Source organism: Barbatula barbatula, assembly GCF_947034865.1.
Source record: "Barbatula barbatula genome assembly, chromosome: 4".
Classification (NCBI taxonomy): domain Eukaryota; kingdom Metazoa; phylum Chordata; class Actinopteri; order Cypriniformes; family Nemacheilidae; genus Barbatula; species Barbatula barbatula.
Genome location: NC_136768.1, coordinates 2,275,174 through 2,297,338, shown reverse-complemented (window position 1 = coordinate 2,297,338; position 22,165 = coordinate 2,275,174). Strand labels below are relative to the sequence as shown.

Sequence of the window (22,165 nt, the reverse complement as noted above, 5' to 3'; positions counted from 1 at the left end):
TCAACGGTTGGTTCTTGACAAAATAAAAGTCACCTAGTTTAGTCACTGTTCGCAGATACATACGTATATTTAACATACAAGTACATCATTTATGTTCAGTGTAATACAAAGCCAAAACTGAAGTGATTTCATTTCAATAAAATCTGCAATATCACTGCAAAACATTCAATTCAATTTTAGATTTGTTCATACAGATAAATTATGTCCCAAAGGGATCACTAGTCCAAAAAAAAAGACATGACACACAACAACTCATCCATTTCAATTTATCACATAATTAATATGAATGATTATATTGTCCACTAACTAAAGTCTTAAATCCATTCATTGGCAACTTCTGTATCGGTGACAAGGAGCTTTCCCCTGTCCATCAATACTTTCATTAACCCTTTTCTCCTTCTCCATGTCACCCTCAGCCCATAATCTCTCTCAGGTGTGTCCTCCACCAGGACACTTGTATTGTGAGTTTGTGGAGGGGTCTTTGCCTGGTTTGGGGGAAACAAGAGATGTGAAACGCTGGTTGAAGATGCATTGGTACAATGTGGCATTTCCGGTGTCTCTACCTCCGGAGGTGCAGGAACTGAGGATGTGTTTGGTGTTTGGCCTCCTCCTAACACTGGGGTGTGAACAAAACCTTCAGATGTCCTTTTCTCATTTCCGTGGATAGGTGGGATGCTTGAGACCTCCGTATGCCTGGAAGCAACTGGTCTAACCACAGATGGAGCAGTTCTTCCTTTCACCCCTTTCCGAAGAGACGGCGTCCGTTTAGGGGTTTCTACAAGTTCTTTATTAAGACTGCGTGAAGAAATCGGTCTGTCTTTCTTAGCCCCTGAACACCTTACTACGTTGATTGGTTGTTGAATGTTTGCTTTTGTCTGAAGGTTCTTGTGGGGCTGTGAAACTGCAGTGTTCGTCTCAAACGAAAGTGGGGAGTATTTGCAGACAGCCGTTCGTCTGTTGTGATGCAAAGACAATCCCGCTGCTGTGTTCGATCTCGTACTTTCCCTTCCATGACGAACTGCTTTGATATCATGTGAACTAAACTGCGGAGACACCTGCAAATTGATAATACATCTCATTAACATACCTTTGCCTAAAAAAACATTTTAAACACAAAAGTATTGACTAGGTAACCAAGCATATGCTTACCCAACGGGAACGTTGTGCATTAGCTCTCTGTTGTTCTTCTGATATAAACGTTCTGGGGTGAATAGCACTCCGAAGCTGTGGTCCAGAGTCATGCTTTGGTCCATTAATCTGACCCTCAACAAACAACAGCTGACATTTGTTTGGGTTTAACAGTCTCTTTTTACTTGAAACTCGGGGCATTAGAAGTCATGGTAAACTGCATGGGAGAAATACAAGATCAGATCGAAAGGAGCAGAGTAAAACAATGTCTATGTGCCACCATAAGACAAAAGCGGATCATTTGGGGTGTTAATTATTCGTACTACATCTAATTTCATGATATATTTAAGCATGCTCCTTTTTTTTGCCTGTTAATATTAACTATAAACTTCATCCTGCAGTCACGCGCACATATCCTATACGTTTTGTAATTCAAGGCATGAAACGAAAGCTTACTCACGCGTAGCTTTGTTTCTGAATTCATCCGTAAAGTTTTAGACTATCCACCTTTAACAGAAAATGACAAAACGTCTGATAGAAATTGCTGATGTAAAGGATTTCTCAATCAAAAAAATCAAACAATCGCGTCCCAGACGAAAACAGCAACATGGGCGGGCTTAGCGGTCCGGAAGTAGTGCGCTACCACACACGAAAGTCACGCCCACTGAGTGACACGCTTAATGAATGCAGCGCCGCAATCTGTAACTTACAGATTGCTCTCTGTTTAGAACGGAAAAAGTTATTTGAGCCATGAAAGATTAAATCATCATCTTTTCATAGTAATGTATTGTTATATTAGAAATTAATATACAAACACAAACTTTTCGCCACACAGTTGTTCGTTGTGGAGTAATAAGTGTATCCTTATAAAGGGGAAATTGTGTTTTTTCAAGACTGCATTGACAAATGTGTCTGGTCCATTGTACATATTATGGATGGGGATGGAAATTTCCCGTGTTATTATTTGTACTCGGAAATCAAATGTTTTACAGTCGAAAGTACCGCGAGAGCGGACTGGAGGCTACTAGAACAGTCTGCTCTCGCGGTGCTTCGCGCAAACTCGCCGATAAATGGCCCCGCCCACGCGCGTCCACCATTGATCATTGTTAATCACGTGACTGCGCGCTGTATAACTGCGCCAAAATTCAAAACCTCTGAACGCAAACAAAAGTCCCGGGACCTGTCTTTTATTTACCCCATCAAGACACACTTTTATTTTTCAACAACATTGGCAGATAAACCCATAACAAGTCATCGTCTGCACGGCCGACGTGATATGAAGGTTTGATCTAATCTATGCTATTTGATGCGTGCTTTTTAAAAGCAAGGAGTAACTGTACCATTTGGGTGGATGAGTCGCTAGGCCGCATGTCAGATATAGTGCGATCGTTTATATTTTTAAGTTTAATTTAAAGAGAAAAGCATTCGGACGTGGGTCGAATCAACGATCCATTAAAAAGCGAGTTTTTAGAAATGAATGCGATGGATTAAAGAGGGTTTTGCACTGATGATAATGCAGACATGCATTGTACGATAGTCATGATCTTAACGATACAGATCAAATAATTGAATGTAAGCAGTTTGTAACGGTGTTTATTTTCTACAAGTAAAAACGTCATTGAAAAGTCGTTGGACAAAACGTCATTTTTCTATCAATCGTTAGATTGGACTGAGATCGGTAAATACACATCTATGCTATTTGTGTATATTGTATGTATTAATTGATGAGATATAGCTTTTAATACCCATTTCATCTGTTTTTGGTCGGAATTTGGATGTAGTTGACATTCTGTGATCCGTTAAAAAGAGATGTTGAATTGAGTCCTTATAAAAACGTATTGTTATATAATACAACACATGACAATTACTATATTATACCTAGTATTGTAGTAATTAATCTATGTTTTTATTTTGTTATACAGTCAACGGACAGCCCCATTTGCTGTGATCAGAGCAAACAATGAGGGAGAGCCCAAGAAGACCCATCATCCTGAAGAGGAGGAAACTGCCATTTCAGAAGAGTGAATCCGATGCAGGCTGCGATGAGACTGACGGGCCTCCCTGTAAGGTCACCCCGACGGCCTCCACTGCCCGTTACTTCCCTGATGGTATTCGCATCATGGACCACCCCACCATGCCGGACACGCAGGTGGTGGTGATACCGACGGCGGCTGATCTGCAAAGTGTCATAAGTGCCTTGACGGCCAAAGGGAAAGAGTGTGGCCCACAAGGGCGTAACAAGTTTATCTTGCTTAGTGGGAGTACCGGTTTAGAAGAGGACAAAACCTATTCGGGGAATTGTGGCACGACACTGAATGGACCTCTGGTAGATGTGACCGTGGATGGCAGTGTGGATGCTAAGACCGCCTTAAAAACTCGTCAGTGTCTTTAAGCAAAGTTTTTGATTTGATGTAGCTGATGATTCTGCGGGAATATGTTTGTCACCCTTTTTTAAACGTTTGTGTGTTTTTTAGTGAAAAAAGAGACAGAGTGCTTTCCGCTCGATGATAGTCTCACCAACATCCAATGGCTGGGAAAAATGAGCACAGACGGGCTTGCAACGGAACCGGATGATAAAGGCTCCAGCAAAGAAAATATAAGCGACTGTCATGAACCTCAACAGGTGCGTAGCATAAAACTTAACTCTGGATTGGTTGGCATGGGGTGATTGATATAGGACTGTGTATCCGCACAGGTCTTTTGCATATAATTTTTTCTATTTTGCACATACATTTTTTTAACCAAATGTTTTCCCTATCATCAGCCCTCAAAAGGTGAAGAAGCAGTAAAAGACCCTCTATCCGAGAGACCCCCATACTCCTACATGGCCATGATTCAGTTTGCTATTAACAGTAAGCAGAACAGACAGATGACCTTGAAAGAAATTTACAACTGGATCGAAGACCATTTCCCTTACTTCAGAAATGTCGCAAAACCTGGCTGGAAGGTAGCATATACAAATAATCAAATACATTTTTACAGTAACCTCTAATGTAAGGTTTCTAAATGTGAATTTTCTCGTGTTTTTCGTACTTAGAATTCCATACGTCACAATCTCTCGTTGCATGACATGTTCATACGTGAGGCGACTCCTGATGGAAAGATCTCTTATTGGACTATTCGACCGGAAGCAAACCGCTGTCTCACCCTGGATCAAGTTTACAAGGTGTGTGTTATGTCTTTGGACCTCATCCCTAAATATATTAAATCATACAACCTCTTCAATTCACAAGCTGAGGGTTTACCCAAGTGAAATCTCTTTGTCTGTTTAAAATCCTTCAAATCTGTCTTATTTGCTCACTCACCCCACAGCCTTTGGTTGACCCAGTGGCCCCCAATTGCCCTAAGACCACACAAGTTGTTTACCAACAAGTAAGACCTCTTTTGATATTCTAACTCACGCTCACAGAAGTCTCGTAGGACACAAATCAGGGATGAGAATACAAGACAAGTTATTTTGTTGCAGCCATACCTGAGAAGTTCAGGCAGACAGGAAGGAAGCACGTTCATCCGAGAGCTCTGCTTGTTTTGTTTCTTTTAACCATTGGAGGGTCCAGTTCTAGCACAGACAGTCAGCTCTAACACGATGGTTATAAATTGAATATCACAACGTTTGTAAACTAAATTGTGTTATCTCTTCAGCAACAGAAGATGCTTTCAGCAGAACCGAAGAAAGTGATGGTGTCTGTTGGCATGGGTGAGTATTTGAGAGGAGAATTTCTTTTACAAAAATATAATTGCAAACATGTTACCCAGAAAACTGCATGAGTGTAGTGTTTTTACAGTGTTAGAAAGACATACAATGGGTTTTCAAAAATCAAAAGTTTACGTAAAAGTACTGTTCAATTCTGTGCAATAACAGAAATGAACCTTTTACATCAAAACTTGTTTGTGTTATTTTAACACACACATTTGATTTATTAAAGACAATTTAGCTATAACAAGTAAGTAATTTATATCTTGGCTCAATTATATTTTGTTTCCCTGTGTTTAGAGAGAAAAATTAAGCCGTTGCTGCCTCGGACCGACTCGTATCTGGTTCCCATCCAGCTTCCGCTGACTCCGTCGCTCCTCCTGCCCTCCACCAGCCCCATGTCTCTCTCCACCCCTCTATATCCTCAAAGCTCCTCCACTCCAAGATCCAGTGGAGGGGGCAGGAGAGTCCGGATTGCTCCTAAGGTAAAAAAGGAGATGAAATACATGAGACAACATTTGGTTTTAAATGGTATGTTAGCATTATGGATTTCTAACTCCTGTCTGTTTTGTGAAAGCTCTCTCAAACCGACGTGAGTTCCGTGATGCTGTGCGCTCCCGACACTCAAAAGCTGAAGGAGGAGCCTTTGTGCGTCCCTGTGACTCCGTGCGGAGCTCTGCCCCCGAAAACCAGACAGCGAGAAAACAGCAGCTCTCGTCGCAAACAGCGCCTGGTCTTGCCAGCCACCGAGGAACCCGTCCTGCTCTTCCCCGACAGCACTCTCTTTGACTCGGGCGTGGTCTCGGACATCTCTACCTTCCAGGACACCCAGGAGGCAGAGCCCGACCCAGAGCCTCAGCACGAAGGTAAACCCGAATCCTACAGCCCTTGCAGGGAGAACACCTTTAAAACTCCTATTAAGAGCAGCCATCCTTCCTCATCCACACCCAGCAAGCCACCCGCCGCTCTGGAGCCATGGAGGATCACCCCTGTCAATAAAGGAGTCGTGCTGGACTTTAGTCCCATCCGTACACCCAGCGGGCCGCAACTTACCCCACAACGACACGAACACTTGCCGTTCAGTTTCAACAGCACACCTTTTAAGGAGTTAGCCCTTTTCAACTCACCTCGAGAGTTGCTCACCTGCGCCCGTCCCTCACCGAGGCGCTCCACCCCTGCATGCTCGAGGGAGCTGCAAGTGGGGGCCGCCAACCGCTCGTTTACCGAGGGTCTCGTCCTGGACACCCTGAACGACAGTCTGAGTAAAATCTTGGTGGATATTAGCTTCTCCGGCCTAGAGGACGATGATTTCGGCATGGCCAATATCAGCTGGTCCCAGTTTATCCCAGACCTTAAGTAACTAGCATTTTTTCATCTTTCGCCTCCACTGTCTTTTATTTTCCATTCTCTCTTGTTGTACATATATTTTCTTCTGTTTTGAGTGTTTTTCTATGCTGACGAATGCAATTTCACTGCCTTTTATGTGGCGTTTCAGATGCATAGGTCTTTATTTGCTTTATTTGAAGTTGGTGAATGTACTTTAGATGTTATTTGCACAAGTCGTAATATATATGTGAGTCAGAGAGAGAGTATTATAAGATATGTAAGGTGACATACATAGTATAATTATTTACACTACCCTGCAATAATTTGACTGTGTTTTTATTTTGGATGATTCTGAGCGCCCGGAGCTGACCGCAACAATCACCCCTTATAGACTCCTGATAAGAAAATAGTCTGCTAATAGAGATTTGAAGAGAAAAAGACTCGACTGTATTCAAAACCTTTAGTTTGTCCTGCAAGCAAGGGTTTCTAGTCGATCACAGATGGTCACACAAGTGTTGCACTTTTATACTGTGTCTCGATACAGTTCGGACATTTTCCAACAATTATTACATCACATACTGTGTGTTTGTTTATGAGCATGTCAGGATAGTTTGTCTGGTTTGCTGTGTTCGTGTACTTCAGGCATCAAGAACGTAAGTTTATATAAACCAAGAATTTGGTTTATTCCAAAGCTTTTAATGTGCATAAGAGGTTAACAAGTGGAGAGTTCAGTTCATATATGCTAAGCAAACACAATTATTCATGAAAAGCAGCCGTGAGAATTTGCTGGTTTTGTGATTTTTTTTTAATGATGTAATTGCAGTCATAGAACATGAATGACATGTTTGGTGGGCTTGACCATTTTGGGTAAGATATCAATGTCATTAATGACATTTCTCAGTAAAATCCCTGTTCACTTTTGGCACAAAAAGACTTCATTCATAATGTGTAAATTCATATTAAATGTGACCATTGTTATCTTTTTGGCATTTGGATTCCTCGAACAGAGAACGGTGTTCTCTTGCTATTGTACCTCTTTCTAATGAATAAAAGGACACTTTGTAATACATGTTTTGGTGTTTATTTGTGAGTTATTACAAAAATCATAAATCAACAATATATATATATGTGTGTGTGTGTTTTACATTGTTTGATGAACACTCCCTCAGTAGGTTTGAACTTCTTGCTGTGTCACTTCCAGAAGAATTTGCAGCTGGAGGCTGTAATAATCTGCAAAAGAGAATGTTGACCTCAAAATATTTGCAAGACTTATTTCTATTTCAATGTAAATTAAAGGTATGAATATGATACATATGGTGCATTGTGTTATTTTCTAGTGGTAACAACAAAATGAACTCACTGAAGAAGTTTTTCCAGCGGTTGGGTATAACCGATGTCTTCATTGTCAGGTAATATACCGGGACCACTGCGATTGTGAGTGCACAGCTTATCCCCGTATTCCAGGGGTCAGAATACAAGGACAATCCCACAATGAAGAAGCACACCAGGGTAAAGGTCGCCGCGATAACAATAGGAACCTAAAAATAGTGATTTATTTTACAGACAAACAGAATTGAATTACCTTCACTTACTATATCACTTAGCACACCGACCTTAAATGGCCTGGGATGCTCTGGGAATCTGTATCGATGGATGAGCATCCCCAGGGTTGTCAAGGCGATGAAAAACCAGCGCGAGAAAGAAGCAAAGGTGATCAGTTGATAGATCTCTCCTCTTGCTATCATGACGATCACCAGAGGATACTGCAAACAGGAAAAAGATCATGAATGTCACAGATGAACCTGACAAGAATGGATGGATGAGAGGCTGAATGTGATTGTACCAGAAATAATATAGCGGGCAGTGGTGTGTGTCGTCGAACGTGGATCATTGATAAGATGGCTGGCATTTGACCCTCTCTGGCTCCCACAAACAACATCCTGCAGAAAGAGAAATGACAGCATGTCAAGAGGTTCAGTCGTTATGCTAAAAACAAAAGGAGACAGAATTCGAATTATTACATTACATTTAAGAATTCTGTCTATATCCATCCTATTCTCTAGATTCGAGAGTTTGAATGTTTTGGGAATCTGTGATTCCTTAAGGGAACATTACCTGGTTGATCCAAAAAATCCTCCATTTAGAGCCCCGAGGCATGAAGCCGCGACCAGTACAGGAATTGCTGGAGCTAAACTCAGCAGAGCACGACTGGCAAAAGTCTGCAAGAAGAAATGACTTAACACTCTTGACTTGAAATTATACAAACTCCAAATGAAGTCCTATGATTTTGCATGCAATCCATCACTGACCACTGCCACGGCATCCGACATGAGCAGCTCATCTGCTGTCATCATGGTGTAGTAAGCCACATTCACCAGAACATAACAGACAGTGACAGTAACCATGGAGAAAACGATGGCCAGTGGGAAAGTTCTGACAAGAATAAAAAAGTGGTTTTGAAAAGAAACGTAACGGAGAATACTTGATACGATGCTGTGAAGGAGTTTGGTTGAGATGACTACCTGTTTGGGTTAATGACCTCTTCGGTTAAGTAATTTAAATAAAACCTGTGAGCAAGAGCCAAATTGTTCGAGTTAGACATTTTGTTTGCGGATTCGCATAGAGACATCAATATTCAAACCCACCATCCACCATACGCATAGAGTCCAGAATAAAAGGCCAGCGGAAGTTTGGTCATAGAAAAAGATTCAGAGTCAAACGCCTCCTGGAAATTTGCAGTTTTCCCTAAAAACAGAAAAGATTTACACCAAAAGTCTGAATCCAGAAAATCTGTAAATAGCACATTGTATTCAACAACATGATTCAAACTGATTCTCACCATTAAACAAAGCCATGATTCCTGGAATAATGATCAGGATCAAAGCGAACATCTTGATGAACGTCAGCGAGACCTGCGTACGAGCAGCTAAGGACACGCTCCAGCAGTTGACTGCCACCACGAACGCTAGACAGAAAAATTAAACAGGTCACGTTAAGAATATTATTTAGTGATAGTCCAATCTAAATCATGAAAAACACAGACTTATTGATGTATTATCAATCTGAAAGATCACTCACAGACTCCCAAGATGCTGACCAATTTGATCAGAACTGTTGGAGCCTCACAAGGCATGAAAAATGGTTCGACTACATAACGGCCAAAAGCTAGAGCCACATAAGCGGAAACTGCGGGTCTAAAACAAAACATGGCACAAGATGCTTTCATATGTTTAGCAACACAACAAAATACAAACATGTGTGCACAGACCTGATGAAAATAAATTCACTCCAAAGCCGCAGGAAGCCAGGTAGGGGTCCAAGGGTCTCCAGCAAGTAAGTGTAGTGACCCCCCGATTTGGTAAAGCTTGTGCCCAGTTCAGCATAGCACAGAGCACCTGACAAAAACCACCAGATGTTCACATGGTGGCGTATTAAAAAAAGCATTTCAGAATAGTTATTTATGCTGAATTTTTAAAGACAGCTCACCTAACAGAGAGAGAACACCACACAGCGTCCAGACGATCAGAGAGACCCCAACACTGCCTGAGTTCATCAACACACCTTTAGGAGCGATGAATATGCCACTGCCCACCACAGTGCCAATGATAAACGAGATGGAGGGCAGCAGGCCTATTCTTCTCTTCAGGTAAATCGGTTCATCTTTTGTTGTGTTCTTGCTCTCTTCTTTTGTCGCATGCTGAGCAGCGGACTCTCGTCTAGAGACTTTCATCCTTCAGTGGTCAATTTAAGTTCTTCCAAATAACCACACTGAAAATAAACCTGGAACGTAAACCTGGAAGTAAAAATGCTGATGATTTTGAAACATTCTAAACCAAAAATTAACATATAATGTAAAATCTGAAATATTTTAAGTTCTGCACATTAGGATGCTGTTTCCTTAAATGGACCAAATGAGGTCATAACAAATACAAACAGGTCGTAAATTCATGTTCTTTTTTTAAAGCTTTTTTAATTTCTCTCTCAAATGTGGATGGTAAAATGACTTTTGAAAGTGCACAATCACAACACATCACAAGACCTTTGGACCCTCTGGATATATATGCAGTTTCACAAAAGCAAAAAACGTCCTAACATTTGATTTCCATAGCACTTTAGTCAAACTGCATTGTTTCAAAGCTTTACAGAAAACATTTGAATAGAAAGTTAATAGAAAATCATTCTTTTTTATCTCCAAGCACAAACTAAAGGTGACAAACCCCACGTCATGCTTAATAAGCAAGCAACCACAAGTGATGCAAAACACACACAGTTTTAACGTTTCTGAAGTTATATTTGCAAATAGTCCAATTTTAAAAAATGTAAGTCGTTTAAATACAAATGCAAATCATTATTTTTTCTACTTACTGGTCAGGGGTAAGACTTGAGTCTCGGTGTTGATTGTTTTTCTTTCTTGCTGCAAAGTAACAAAATTACAAAGTAACCCTGGAAACTCTTCCATCCAGCCCAGGACTCAAGAAACAATGCATGCAGTCTTTCCCAACTCAAGAAATTAAAGCTGTTTAGAGATTCAAAGACATGTGCCGTGTGAATGTGTGTATGTGTGTAAGTGTGTATGTGTGTGTGAGATAGAGTCTGAGTCCCTGCTGTGTGTGTGCTCAGCTGGACACAGGAATCCTTCATTAGGACCCCCTCTCTTTATTGAAGCAGCTGCAAAGTTCATTTCGTTGGAACATCAACATAAAACTACTTTACAGTTTCGCAAAAGTTGAACAAATCAGTGGCTAAATGGATTATTGAATGAGCTTTCAGAACAGTCTTCAGACGAATCCCTCTGCAGGAGCTTAACCATAACTGTTATGGGTCAGGGGCCGTCTCTCTCTCTCTCTCTCTCTCTCTCTCTCTCTCTATTTCTATTCCTATCCATTCAATCAAACATCAGACATGTGCATTATAGTCTCTTGCACATTGCTATGAGCCTCAAATGTCTTTTGAGTTTTCTGTCACACATCATTAAAAGCAATGCAATGATTATCCAATATGCATTGATGCATTTATAGGCATTGCAGTGACTAATAGAAAAAAAGTGCAGATAATTGCAAATATGGGATCCCTGAAACGGATGGAAAACATCTAAAGCAACATGTTGTCTGGATGTGTTTACACAGCCTATAATGAACCCAAAAGACTCATAGCCCAGTCACTTCAAGTCGCATAAATATATAATTCATAAGTCATTTGTGTCTGCATATTATAATCAGATTACGCAAATAAAACTTAAAATGTATTTTATCACTATTTATCCCATCATGGCATGATGCAATCATGTTTTTCGAAATATATTCCAAACATATTTAATAGTTTATGCATCTATTTCAACATAGAAAATGTAAAGAGCAATTTGCTTCATAAATGTGATTAAGATAAATCTGTCAATGGAAGTCTTATTTTAATATAACCAATATATATATATATTATGCTTTCTGAGCGCAAATACTACTTGTCATAACCACATTTTGTATGATTTCATCTGCTAAATTGTTTTCCTGTCAAGTGTTGTGGGCGGGGCGAAAACACGTTACGGCAGCCACGTAAGCACGGAACCAGGAAGTGTCGAGCACGGCATCAGAGACAGAGCAGAGTGAGTACGGATGACTTCAATTAAATTAATAAATATGTTAAAAGCAAATAATACATATTATGATTATTATGCATATGTTGTTTCCGTTTGCAAGTTTGGATAACATTTGAGCGGCAATTGTTTGATGCGTGCGTTGAATGAATTTCGTGTAATACACAAACAGAAGTTACTTTATCTATCATGATCAGATTTATGTTAGACTTAATAGTCGTATATGTATCTCTTTATATCTATACATGTTATATAAAGTTGCTGTTGGATGAAAAATGACTTTTAATAGTCAGATTGCAGTATTTGGTCAACTGGTCTGTTATGCTCAATGGTAATAGTTTAGCATTACAATGTATATAAATACTATTTTAGTTTGACATAAATAGTTTTTGTGGACTGTGATATTGTGTGATTCTGTTTGCTAACAGTAAAAAGCAAAACAAAAAAGTATTCAAATAAAATTGGATCTAAGAATCATGAAGGTGGCATTGTTTTTTATTCCAGAAATGGCTCAGTTTGAAGAAGTATCCCTAAAGTCCGAGCTGCATCCGAAGCCAGAGGGGCTGATGCTGCAGTACGGCACGGCGGGATTCCGCACGCAAGCCAAGCACCTGGACCACATCATGTTCCGCATGGGGCTGCTGGCCACTCTGAGATCCAAAAAAACTAAATCCACCATTGGAGTGATGGTCACTGCCTCCCATAACCCAGAGGTACTGAAGCACATCCGCCCGTGTCTTTATTCACTGTTATCACAATAAAAGACACATGATGGGATATTCATCTCTAAAGAAAAGTTGTCCTCTGCTCATCTTTTTCTATTCCTCAGGAGGATAATGGCGTAAAGCTTATTGACCCCATGGGGGAGATGGTGACAGCATCGTGGGAAGACCATGCCACACAGCTAGCAAACGCTGAGCAGGACTCTCTTCTCGCCGAGCTGGAAAACATTATTGAAAAAGAGACCATTGATATGAATGAGCCAGCCAGTGTCTACATTGGCAAAGACACCAGGTAGTCTGACGTTCCAAACTAGACAGGTTATTTACTGTTTAGATAAATAAAATAAATTGTCTGAAGTGCATTGCATTTAAAGAGAAAGGGCCAAACCTGAAAACTATAGTTGCCAAGCCAGTAAATCCAGATATCAATGAGCTCAGTCCACAAATTCGGGTTTGTTTACTGTAACAGGAGGGTTTTTAGACGACTGGTTATGTGTTCATTTGTAAGGTGACTATATCATTCCAAAGCATTGTTTTTTCCCCCCTGTTTGCTATTATTAGGCCAAGCAGTGGGAGTCTGTCTCAGGCTGTGGTGGATGGCGTGTCCTCATTGGGAGGCAAAATTCACGGTGCGGATTCTCTAAAATTACAAACCCAGGACTTACTTTGCAAAACAGTTTAAGTAATTTTTTCTTAATCAAGTCGTCCGCTGGTTTCATGGCTGTTTATTGGTCACAGTTTAAGTATACTTGCATTGCACTGATAAATAACAGTACAAAGGTTATTGAATTGCACTGTTGATAGCTCTGACAGATTTTAACTTTGTCTTTGTGGGTGTGTGTGTCTCATTCAGACTACGGTCTGGTCACCACTCCCCAGCTGCATTACATGGTGTGTTGTTGCAACACAAATGGCTGCTATGGTAGTGCCACTGTGGAGGGTTACTACCAGAAACTCTCGCATGCTTTCCTTCAACTCACACAGAATGTAAGACCAACCTACAAAAATAGCTACAGTGAATATGAAAAAAGACTTCCATGTTTTGCACATATCCACTTATTCCTCTGTTCCTCCCTTTCCTTGAAATGAAACTCTTTTGTTACTGTTCCTTTTAAGACTTCTATCTTTAAATAACCTCTGCCATGACTGACAAAACGGAGCTTCTCATTGTTCTCAAAGGCACCAAACCGCACTGATGACCAGAAAAGGCTGGTGGTGGACGGAGCCAATGGTATTGGAGCGTTGAAGATGAGAGAAATGGAGGCGTTTCTTCGCTCCGAGTTGCAAGTGGTGCTTTCAAACGACGGTAGTCGTGGAAAACTCAACCACCTGTGTGGAGCGGACCATGTTAAAGTCCAACAGAAACCTCCTGAAGGTCTGTGAAAATCACAGAGGTGTGAAAACATGAGATCCTTTTACCTGCACCTTTCATCTGAATCTAGAATTGCAAAAACTCTTTTAGGACAGAAGCCGTTTTGTTACTCGTATGACATGATGCTGTATTTCCGCACCTACGTAGGTTTGCAAAACATCCTTTTGTACTAAATCACCTCATGAATAACTCAAGAGTCAACATCTCTCTCTAGGTTTAACTGTTGAAGCCGGGGAACGCTGTTGTTCATTTGACGGCGATGCCGACCGAATTGTTTACTATTACACTGATTCCGATGGACGCTTTCATCTCCTGGACGGAGACAAGATTGCCACCCTCATCTGCACGTATCTCAAAGAGCTGCTCACACAGGTTCAACGCACATTGCACAAATACACAGATCAGGTGTAGAATCGCCGATCACATCCAGTGTTAGTTTTAATAGTGCTCGTGTGTTTGCAGGCAGGGGTCGATTTGCAGATCGCAGTTGTTCAGACGGCCTACGCCAATGGAAGCTCCACTCGCTACTTGGAGGATGTTATGAAGGTCAAGTTCTGGTGTTTTTCTAAAACGTCCTGTGTGTGATTTATCGACCGTCACTATAAAACCACGTCTTTACGCAGGTCACGGTATGCTGTACAAAGACGGGCGTGAAGCATCTACATCATGCAGCGCAGCGGTATGATATAGGGGTTTATTTTGAGGCCAATGGACATGGAACGGTAAGTTTACAAAGTTTTAACCAGAAAACCTTGAGATTCTCTTTCAACCAAACTTTTAATGAAACAGTTTTAATGTAGATTTTAAATACTGATCTTACAACATATTGCATGTTTCATATTGTATATCTTTATTGTATGAAGCGTTATTTACAGTAAATAATGATGACTTGATTTATTGCGTAGAAAATTTGTGTCTTGTCCGAACGTTTCAGGTTCTGTTCACCAAAGCAGCACAGAAACAGATTCTGGAGCTTGTCAAAGATTCAAACGCAAACGATGAGAAAAAACGAGCAGTTAAACTCTTAGAGAATACAGTTAACTTGATCAACCAGGTAAAGACAGACCATCACTTTGTTAGACCTCTAAAACCTTTAATGCATTGTTTCATGTTTGACAAACCTTTGCCTTATTGTGATTTTGACTTTCTGTCTCTCTGCAGACGGTTGGAGATGCTATTTCAGATATGTTGGTGATTGAAGCTGTGTTGGCCATCAGAGGAATGTCTGTCCAAGACTGGGATGCAATTTACACTGACCTGCCCAACCGGCAGCTTAAAGTCAAGGTGCGCACTTACACGTGTTGCATGACAACTTGCAACGCAGGTTAATTTGTGCAGATGTGAGCTTACATTAACAATTGCTCTCTGTGCTTTCAGGTGTCTGACAGGCGTGTGATCGACACAACAGATGCCGAGAGACGAGCCGTGACACCAGAGGGTCTGCAAGAGGCTATTGATTCGCTCGTGAAGAAATACAAACAGGCTCGGGCTTTTGTTAGACCCTCGGGCACGGAGGATGTTGTGAGGGTCTATGCAGAAGCAGACACGCAGGTACTCAAACAGATAAACATATACCACCAGGTGTCCACCTGTATCATTATGCTTATTTTTAACAGTAAGATTGTAATGATGAAATGTGTTTGTTTCCAGAAAGGTGCAGATAGTCTGGCTCATGAGGTCAGTCTGGCCGTGTATCGCCTTGCTGGAGGAGTGGGTGATGAACCCAAGGCTTTACATTAATCACACACATAGAATCTGTCCAATGAAATGTCATGTCAATATTGTAATAATATAAAAGTGTAATTCACAGTAAATTACAGTGACACAAACAAGTTTGGAAGATGGCAATTTTTCCGGTTTACATTTGAATGTATGAACAGTATGAGTGAAGTTTATAATCATGGAAAATTAATCTACACTGTAAAAAAATCAGTTTTGACTTATATATATATGTCATGTGACTACAATTCTATAATATACATTTTTAATCTTGTTATTTTTTTTATAGCAATATGAAATAAAAAATGCAGCAGACATAAAAATAGACTTGTAGTATTTACTGGACTGTATGTGGTATGAAGATTTGATGATATTTTAATATATGTATGTTCTCAAAGGCTCTTTACAGAAAATTGAAATAAAATGTATTTAACATGCAAAACCATTAGTTTGATACCACGGTTGGTTCTATAACATTAACGCTAGTCGTGAACAAACTACCATGAAATCAAAATTTCCGTGCACATCATTATTATTTTTGTCAGGTGCCTTTCAAATCTGTAATAAAGACGTTTTTGTTGGTTTTAAGAATTGAACAGGCAGTAATAATGCAATAATAAATGAATGAAATAATATCGTTATGACATATAAATCAAAAGAAAACTATGACTAGGGACAATATGAATGAAAGCATGTCCCTGCACGTAAACCACAAACTGTACATAAAATATAAATATTAGATAAATATATCGTTTACGAGTAATATTTATAAACGACCCCTCCCCCTTGTCATCTTCATGACGTGCGTCACGGCGCGAGGGCGGGACCGTGCTGATTGGCAGTTCTATCCCCTCCCCTCCAACATGGTAGCACGTTGCCTTTTAGGTTGCTCGAATGCTCTTCCCCAAATGTTGTATCCCATCCCCAAACAGCCTTGTCTGCGTGCCCGCTGGCTCGAATTCCTACACTTTGAAGAAGGAGGAATAACATCCAATTCGCGTTTGTGCGCGAGGCATTTTACCGAAGTCTGCTTTAAGAACTGGAGGCAATATGAAATGGGTTTCGTCAAAGTTCTGTATTTGTTAGACACGGCTGTCCCGTCCGTGTACACAGTTGGACTGTCAACGAATGTCAAGGTTAGTCAAACGAATGAAGTAGCTGAGCTGACCAGACATATATAGTCGTATAACGGATGTTCAATAATGCCGTTTTGTACGTTCGTCCCGCAGCCACTTACACGAGATGTGGAATGCCAGTGTTCCCGCATATCCGTCAACAGCGTTAAAGTACAAGCGGCGCTGTCGAGTCCAAGACCGAAACGACGGAGTAAAGGTAACACGGTTTGCTCATATCCTAGATAGCACAATCCATCTGGCTTACGTCTGCATTTACATCTGCAATACATAGTTTACGTCTCGGTGACGTCTGACCGTCTGTAATACGTCTGCTGGAGATCTGGAAACATCTGCTGTAAGAACAGCTGCTAAACATCTTAGAAAGAGCTGTTGTTCATCCATTGTGAATTATAAACATTTTACAGACATCTTCTAGATGTCTATATGACGTCTGAAGGCAAACATCTCCGAGACGTATTGCAACCGACGTAGAGCAAACTATGTGTTGTAGATGTCTTGCAGACGTCAAATAGACGTAAGCCAGAGGTATGTGTGCTATCAGGGTACCTGTTTAGTTTGCGTTTGATTGTTTTTTCCTTGTGTTTGCAATTGTAGCGGTCCAGGTAGATCTTTCGTGCCCCTCCGAGCCCTGCTCCACTGAAGCTGTTCATACACAGACTCCACCTGTTTATTCGCCGGACTACCCTGAGGTCCTGCAAAGACTTTTGTAAAATCTTCCCCACTTGACTTTTTACATATTTTTGAAGGCCTGGGCTGTAATTTTAATACCTTAAGACTTGTCCGCTTCCGATGGTGTTGAAGTTGGAATGGAAGAAGGGGACCGGGATGGACGGATGATGCACGCTCACTTTTCAATACAGCAACAATCCTATTTGCTTGCAGTTTCTTCCATGTCATGGGGGGCGGCAGTATATTCTCCCTTTTCTGCTTATAAAGCAAAAACATAATGAATATGAATGTGTACTTAAATGCCATGACAAACTTCTTGGCACAACTGACATGCAAGTAGTGTTTTACATTAGCATATATAATGTATAGTTTGTCATGTTTATTATTTGATGATTGTGTGTTACTATGCAAAACAAGTTATTTTACAGAAGTTAAAATAGTTTTGAGATGTGTTTTGACACAGTAAAAGTCTCTTTGAATGAACTAATTCAGGATTTGTAACTTAATGGGGTGTTTTCACGTACAGGGATTATTTTAAGACATGACTAGACCTTAGTTAAATTAGGTTTTTACAATCATGCTTTATAAAAAAGCTTTACCTGTGTGCATTTTGAGATGAAACAAGAGCACTCATGTATTTTAAAACAAGTCACTGTAAGCTATTTTCAGTCTTGACAGCTCTAACATTTATTTTAGTCTAGAACTAGTTTTACACCCCAACCGGGAAACCGCCCCTTTGTGATCTAAATTCGTGAGCAATATTCTGCTCTATGTTTGCACCTTCTGCTCCTTCTCCTATACAGAACAACAAAAACCTTAAATAAGACACATCTGATGTGCAATCAGTTTATTTGTATGAGTCAGAAAATACACGGGAGGTTAAATGCTTAAATGTTTAGCAGTTTAGTCAAAGCAGCACTGGACAGGTTTGTTTATAGTGACAGGTTCCATTGGATTTTGCTATTAGCGCTGTGTTATTGAACATTAATATTCATGAGTCATCGGGACTCAAGGGTCTACTTCAGTCATTCTCATCTGCGGCGCCAGAAATGGTGATGGTGCGTTCATGCATGTCCCTTTGAATCATGTCTTCATCTGTCTTAACTGTTCTGAAACCAAAGAGAATTAAATGTAAAACATTTCATGATACAACACATTTTAGAATGGGGTGTCCGTACCTGATGAGGACTGTTTTCCTCTCCGTCATCTCCACGGCCTGTTCCTGGGTGAACTCTTCTACGGACTCGTGATGATCGTGGTTGACTAGTTTGCTCTCTGAGCTGCTTGAGGAGGACACAACCTTCTCCGAGACGGCTGAGCTCATTGCTCCAGCGACCGCCCGGCCACCAGCCGCTGCCACCCCCATAGAGCCGAACGCCACCCCGGAAGCGGAGCTGACCAATCCTGAGCAAATGGTGCTGCTCATGAGTGACAGACTGCTCACCATGGTAGACAATCGGCTGTCCTCCCCCTCAATCAACTTCCTGTAGGTGGTGATTTCGATCTCCAGCGCCATCTTTGCATTGAGCAGTTCCTGATATTCTCTCAGCAGAAGTGCGATCTTCCCCTTAAAAGACTTCAGCTCCTCCTTAAGTTCCTCTATACGAACCTGAATCATGGTTTAGTGGGTTGTCAGAAATTGCAAAGATTTTATTTAAATATCTTAAGCTACATAGTATGTGGAATGGATCAGTACACACTCTCTAGACATCTATGGAGGCGTGTCCTTACCTTTAGATCATTCTCCTCTCTCTTGTATCTCTCCTGGGCTTCCTGGACCTGGAGCATCAGAGCTTCATTCCTTGTTTTAAGAGCGTCCAACTCTCTTTGCTTATTTTGGGTCTATCATCACATGCGTACATTTTAAATTCTGTTTGTAGAAGTTGAAATTATATGAGGAAGGAGGAAAAAACGTTTCCCACACCTCTTTCTTGTAGCCGGTGATTTCCTCCCTGACGCTCCTCGCCGATTCCACGTGCCGTGATGTTACTTTATTAAGATCTTGAAATTTAGTTTTATACCAGGCATCCATTTCCTAGTGAACACCATTTATATTAAGTCATTGCAGGTATATGATAAGGTCTCTTTATTGTTTGTGATGAGTACCTGCAGATTTTGTGCGGCGATGCTGTCATATTGGGTCTGTATCTGTTTGAGGGCGTTGGCCAGATCAGGCAAAGAGAAGGCCACATCCACTTTAGCTACGCCTCCATAAATCTGAGCCATCAACTCCTCAATTTCCTGATGGAAAGGAACATTATATGAATTGATATTATTTAAGGTCAGTATGTCGTCAGTTTGCTTATTTGAACAAATTTAAGATCGATTTACTTAGAAAGAACACTGCTAACTAACTTTCCAATTTTATTTTCATTTCAATTGTGCATATTGTGTACCTCATTTGATCTTCTCTATTGAAATAAATATATAAAATGAACACATTTATGTTGTTTTGAAAAATTTATGTTTACTACTGTTGTCTGTACCTTTTTGTGAATTCTCTGCAAGAACTCAAGCTCTACCTCCAGGTTTTCCAGACGCCTTTCCAAGGCGATTCGGGAAGACGTTGCAGCATCTACATCCTGCAAAACAAAGTCATTTTGGATTCCACCATTTGTTGTTAATGCATGTAAACCCAATAAAAGTTAAATATATGTTCAGCATTAGAGCTTCAGATGAGTCTCATCCCTCTCACCGGTCTGAAAGCCTCTATGTCAAGCTCCGCCTTCTTCCGTGCCTCCACAGCTTCCTCATATTTAACCTTCAGCATTTCCAGCTGACCAGCCATGGCATCCCGTGCTGCATGTGCCAGGTCCTACACAGGGTATGGGGTACCAATCCGTTACCGTGGCAACCCTCACCAAATGTGATGCATTACACCTAACTGAACTTCACTCTCTCTCACCCTCTGAACCTTCATTTGGTCTGCAATTCTTTTCAGCTCCCTCAGCTGCTCCTCGTAAAGCTTTCGCAGACCTGAGGGCTTCACATATTGGCCCTTGATGGCATCAATCTCAGCCTCCAGAAGTTTGTTGCTTTGCTCCAGAGAGCGCACCTGTGATGACCACAAACCAAAAGCAACAAAGCGGTCTTTACAAGTCAATGGAGAGAGGGTAAATCCAATTCAGAGGTGCATTAATGTGCACATCTCACCTTCTCAATGTAGACAGCTAGACGATCATTGAGGGCAATCATCTCCTTTTTCTCGCTGGTCCGAGAGCTAAGGAATGCCTGGTTCTCGGCAGCTGCGGCATCCAGGTCTACACCACGTCCAGCAAGCCCCAGACACAGCGCTCCCAAACTCACACTGCTGAACATGGGAACAGCACAGATGTTTACAAAGAAAGTGAGAAACTAGGCCAAAATATATATATATATGCCAAAAAAGGCATTTAGCTGATGCTTTTATTCAAATAAAAATATATACATATAAAAAGAACTTGCTGACCTGGTCATGCGTGACCTGCGGGTTGCAGACTGCGCCCCGCGCCCCAGTGTCCCGCTACGGCTGTAACTTGCGGAGCGATGTCGCGCGGTCCCGCGGGTGGGCGACGGGCTGGACACGCGCACCTGCAGGGTGGATGAGCAGGACATGCCACCTTCAAAGTGACGGCGGTACGATGACATCCTTTCAGGACTGCGACTCATGTTGATGTTGGCGGGATCGTACGGCTCTTCAGAGATGATACAGAGGAATGGAGAGTCACTTTCTGTGCGCTCTGCTTCATGATGAATCTTTTATACCTGTTTTTGTGATCCGGCCCCCTGGATAAGGAATGTCGAACCATGGTCGAACCCTGAGCTCAACTATCTGACGCGACACCGCGAAGAGCAGAAAATAGAGGAGTGTGCTCTCCTAACGGAGACGGCAAGCCCCGGGGCCTTAATAATGAAATTCTCTGCACTAAAACTGTCTTAAACCTTAAAGATTGAAAGGCTGATGATTTCATCGAGATGGTGCATGCTCATATAGGCTAATTAGGTTATTATAATTTATTACATGTTATTGATTTAGTAGCCTATCTATTTGTTATAATACAATTATGAAATGTACTAATAATATTTTAATACGTACAATTTTACATATTATATGTAGTAGGTCTGTAAGTAACATTATATTGAATTATCATAATTGAAAGGGATATTTTTAGAAAAATATGATTATAAATAGAGATACTCCTACATTATCGAAAATTAAATTTAACAATGCTATCCTCAGAAAGAGACCGCATAAGACGGAAAATGTGTAAATAAATAAACTAGGATATCACCCATAGCATTTTGTAAAGACCGAGTACCGGTATTTTAGCTGATACCGATGACTGTACCTTTTCCCAACACAGTGAGACAAATAAAAATAGAACAGTTTCATAATTACAAACAACTCCACCTTAAAGACATTATGAAAAAAATGATTTTATGTGCTTGTCACAAACTTTCAAAGCTAATTTCACAACAAATTTCATTCAGTTCTGAGGTATCGGTCTTTAATATACCTGCATTATTATGAGTTAAAGTATGAGTAGCCTACATGAGCTTAGTATCGGGCCTATACTGGTATCGGTGCATCCCAAAAATAAAAGAATAGATAAAAATGTATAGAATTAAACACATTCCGAATAAGCGATGAAATGCTGATGCATAGCCTACTTTTTGGCAATGAAAAAGATAAAATTGTTGTGTGGCCTGAATTTATGATAAAATTTACATACATACGATTTATTCCTACTATTCGTAGAATCTGTTTGTTTACAAATGTGTGTATTTATTTATTATACGCGAACAGCGCAAATTGAAAATGCCCGGAAC

General features: G+C 40.7%; 5 protein-coding genes and 1 long non-coding RNA gene across 7 annotated transcripts; 3 read left to right on the top strand and 3 right to left on the bottom strand.

Moving 5' to 3' along the window:
- Nucleotides 1-247: 247 nt before the first annotated feature.
- On the bottom strand, nt 248-1,721 carry rhno1 (RAD9-HUS1-RAD1 interacting nuclear orphan 1). Of its 2 annotated transcripts, XM_079454579.1 has the most exons (4): nt 1,589-1,721; nt 1,150-1,345; nt 564-1,055; nt 248-485 (listed from the first exon to the last, which is right to left on the bottom strand). In XM_079454579.1, exons 2-4 carry the CDS (start codon nt 1,327-1,329, stop codon nt 315-317), a joined length of 843 nt encoding a protein of 280 aa, XP_079310705.1. In that variant the 5' UTR covers nt 1,330-1,345; nt 1,589-1,721; the 3' UTR covers nt 248-314. The 2 variants fall into 2 exon arrangements, with proteins under 2 accessions (XP_079310705.1, XP_079310704.1); XM_079454578.1 differs by having other exon boundaries at nt 248-1,055.
- Nucleotides 1,722-2,223: 502 nt separating this feature from the next.
- Nucleotides 2,224-7,216, top strand: foxm1 (forkhead box M1). The gene is made up of 9 exons (XM_079455434.1): nt 2,224-2,410; nt 3,051-3,506; nt 3,603-3,751; nt 3,893-4,075; nt 4,166-4,294; nt 4,441-4,500; nt 4,771-4,825; nt 5,123-5,307; nt 5,400-7,216. The coding sequence occupies exons 2-9, from the start codon at nt 3,089-3,091 to the stop codon at nt 6,180-6,182; spliced, it is 1,962 nt and encodes a 653-aa protein (XP_079311560.1). The 5' UTR covers nt 2,224-2,410; nt 3,051-3,088; the 3' UTR covers nt 6,183-7,216.
- On the bottom strand, nt 7,210-10,939 carry LOC306893542 (cystine/glutamate transporter). Its single transcript, XM_079455435.1, has 13 exons — nt 10,514-10,939; nt 9,635-9,941; nt 9,417-9,543; nt 9,227-9,342; nt 8,988-9,113; nt 8,794-8,893; nt 8,671-8,715; nt 8,458-8,581; nt 8,264-8,367; nt 7,992-8,088; nt 7,762-7,911; nt 7,509-7,686; nt 7,210-7,378 (listed from the first exon to the last, which is right to left on the bottom strand). The coding sequence occupies exons 2-13, from the start codon at nt 9,876-9,878 to the stop codon at nt 7,314-7,316; spliced, it is 1,476 nt and encodes a 491-aa protein (XP_079311561.1). The 5' UTR covers nt 9,879-9,941; nt 10,514-10,939; the 3' UTR covers nt 7,210-7,313.
- A 728-nt stretch (nt 10,940-11,667) lies between these two features.
- Nucleotides 11,668-16,178, top strand: pgm3 (phosphoglucomutase 3). Its single transcript, XM_079453976.1, has 13 exons — nt 11,668-11,747; nt 12,243-12,451; nt 12,568-12,752; nt 13,022-13,089; nt 13,314-13,447; nt 13,640-13,835; nt 14,047-14,204; nt 14,295-14,378; nt 14,456-14,554; nt 14,767-14,886; nt 14,994-15,116; nt 15,210-15,383; nt 15,483-16,178. Exons 2-13 carry the CDS (start codon nt 12,245-12,247, stop codon nt 15,570-15,572), a joined length of 1,638 nt encoding a protein of 545 aa, XP_079310102.1. The 5' UTR covers nt 11,668-11,747; nt 12,243-12,244; the 3' UTR covers nt 15,573-16,178.
- A 170-nt stretch (nt 16,179-16,348) lies between these two features.
- Nucleotides 16,349-18,064, top strand: LOC306893528. Its single transcript, XR_013786591.1, has 3 exons — nt 16,349-16,687; nt 16,781-16,883; nt 17,282-18,064. It is a non-coding gene; the product is annotated as an uncharacterized lncRNA (long non-coding RNA).
- Nucleotide 18,065: 1 nt separating this feature from the next.
- ngs (notochord granular surface) lies at nt 18,066-21,004 on the bottom strand (the record flags this gene model as incomplete). Its single annotated transcript, XM_079455414.1, has 10 exons — nt 18,066-18,465; nt 18,535-18,965; nt 19,088-19,198; nt 19,281-19,391; nt 19,463-19,597; nt 19,843-19,938; nt 20,052-20,171; nt 20,262-20,411; nt 20,510-20,666; nt 20,805-21,004. 10 exons carry the CDS (start codon nt 21,002-21,004, stop codon nt 18,378-18,380), a joined length of 1,599 nt encoding a protein of 532 aa, XP_079311540.1. The 3' UTR covers nt 18,066-18,377.
- Nucleotides 21,005-22,165: the final 1,161 nt, after the last annotated feature.

Bases quoted from the DNA above. Each gene is read 5' to 3' on its own strand.
- foxm1 (XM_079455434.1), top strand. From the start codon at position 3,089: ATGAGGGAGAGCCCAAGAAGACCCATCATCCTGAAGAGGAGGAAACTG. The intron at 4,076-4,165 runs GTAGCATATACA...TTTCGTACTTAG, and splicing joins TCGCAAAACCTGGCTGGAAG to AATTCCATACGTCACAATCT. The intron at 4,295-4,440 runs GTGTGTGTTATG...CTCACCCCACAG, and splicing joins CCCTGGATCAAGTTTACAAG to CCTTTGGTTGACCCAGTGGC.
- LOC306893542 (XM_079455435.1), bottom strand. From the start codon at position 9,878: ATGAAAGTCTCTAGACGAGAGTCCGCTGCTCAGCATGCGACAAAAGAA. The intron at 9,343-9,416 runs GTCTGTGCACAC...GTTTTGTTTTAG, and splicing joins AGTGAATTTATTTTCATCAG to ACCCGCAGTTTCCGCTTATG. The intron at 8,089-8,263 runs GTAATGTTCCCT...CTCTTTCTGCAG, and splicing joins GGATTTTTTGGATCAACCAG to GATGTTGTTTGTGGGAGCCA.
- rhno1 (XM_079454578.1), bottom strand. From the start codon at position 1,329: ATGCCCCGAGTTTCAAGTAAAAAGAGACTGTTAAACCCAAACAAATGT. The intron at 1,056-1,149 runs GTAAGCATATGC...ATCAATTTGCAG, and splicing joins ATGCACAACGTTCCCGTTGG to GTGTCTCCGCAGTTTAGTTC.
- pgm3 (XM_079453976.1), top strand. From the start codon at position 12,245: ATGGCTCAGTTTGAAGAAGTATCCCTAAAGTCCGAGCTGCATCCGAAG. The intron at 13,448-13,639 runs GTAAGACCAACC...TTGTTCTCAAAG, and splicing joins TCCTTCAACTCACACAGAAT to GCACCAAACCGCACTGATGA. The intron at 13,836-14,046 runs GTCTGTGAAAAT...ATCTCTCTCTAG, and splicing joins CCAACAGAAACCTCCTGAAG to GTTTAACTGTTGAAGCCGGG.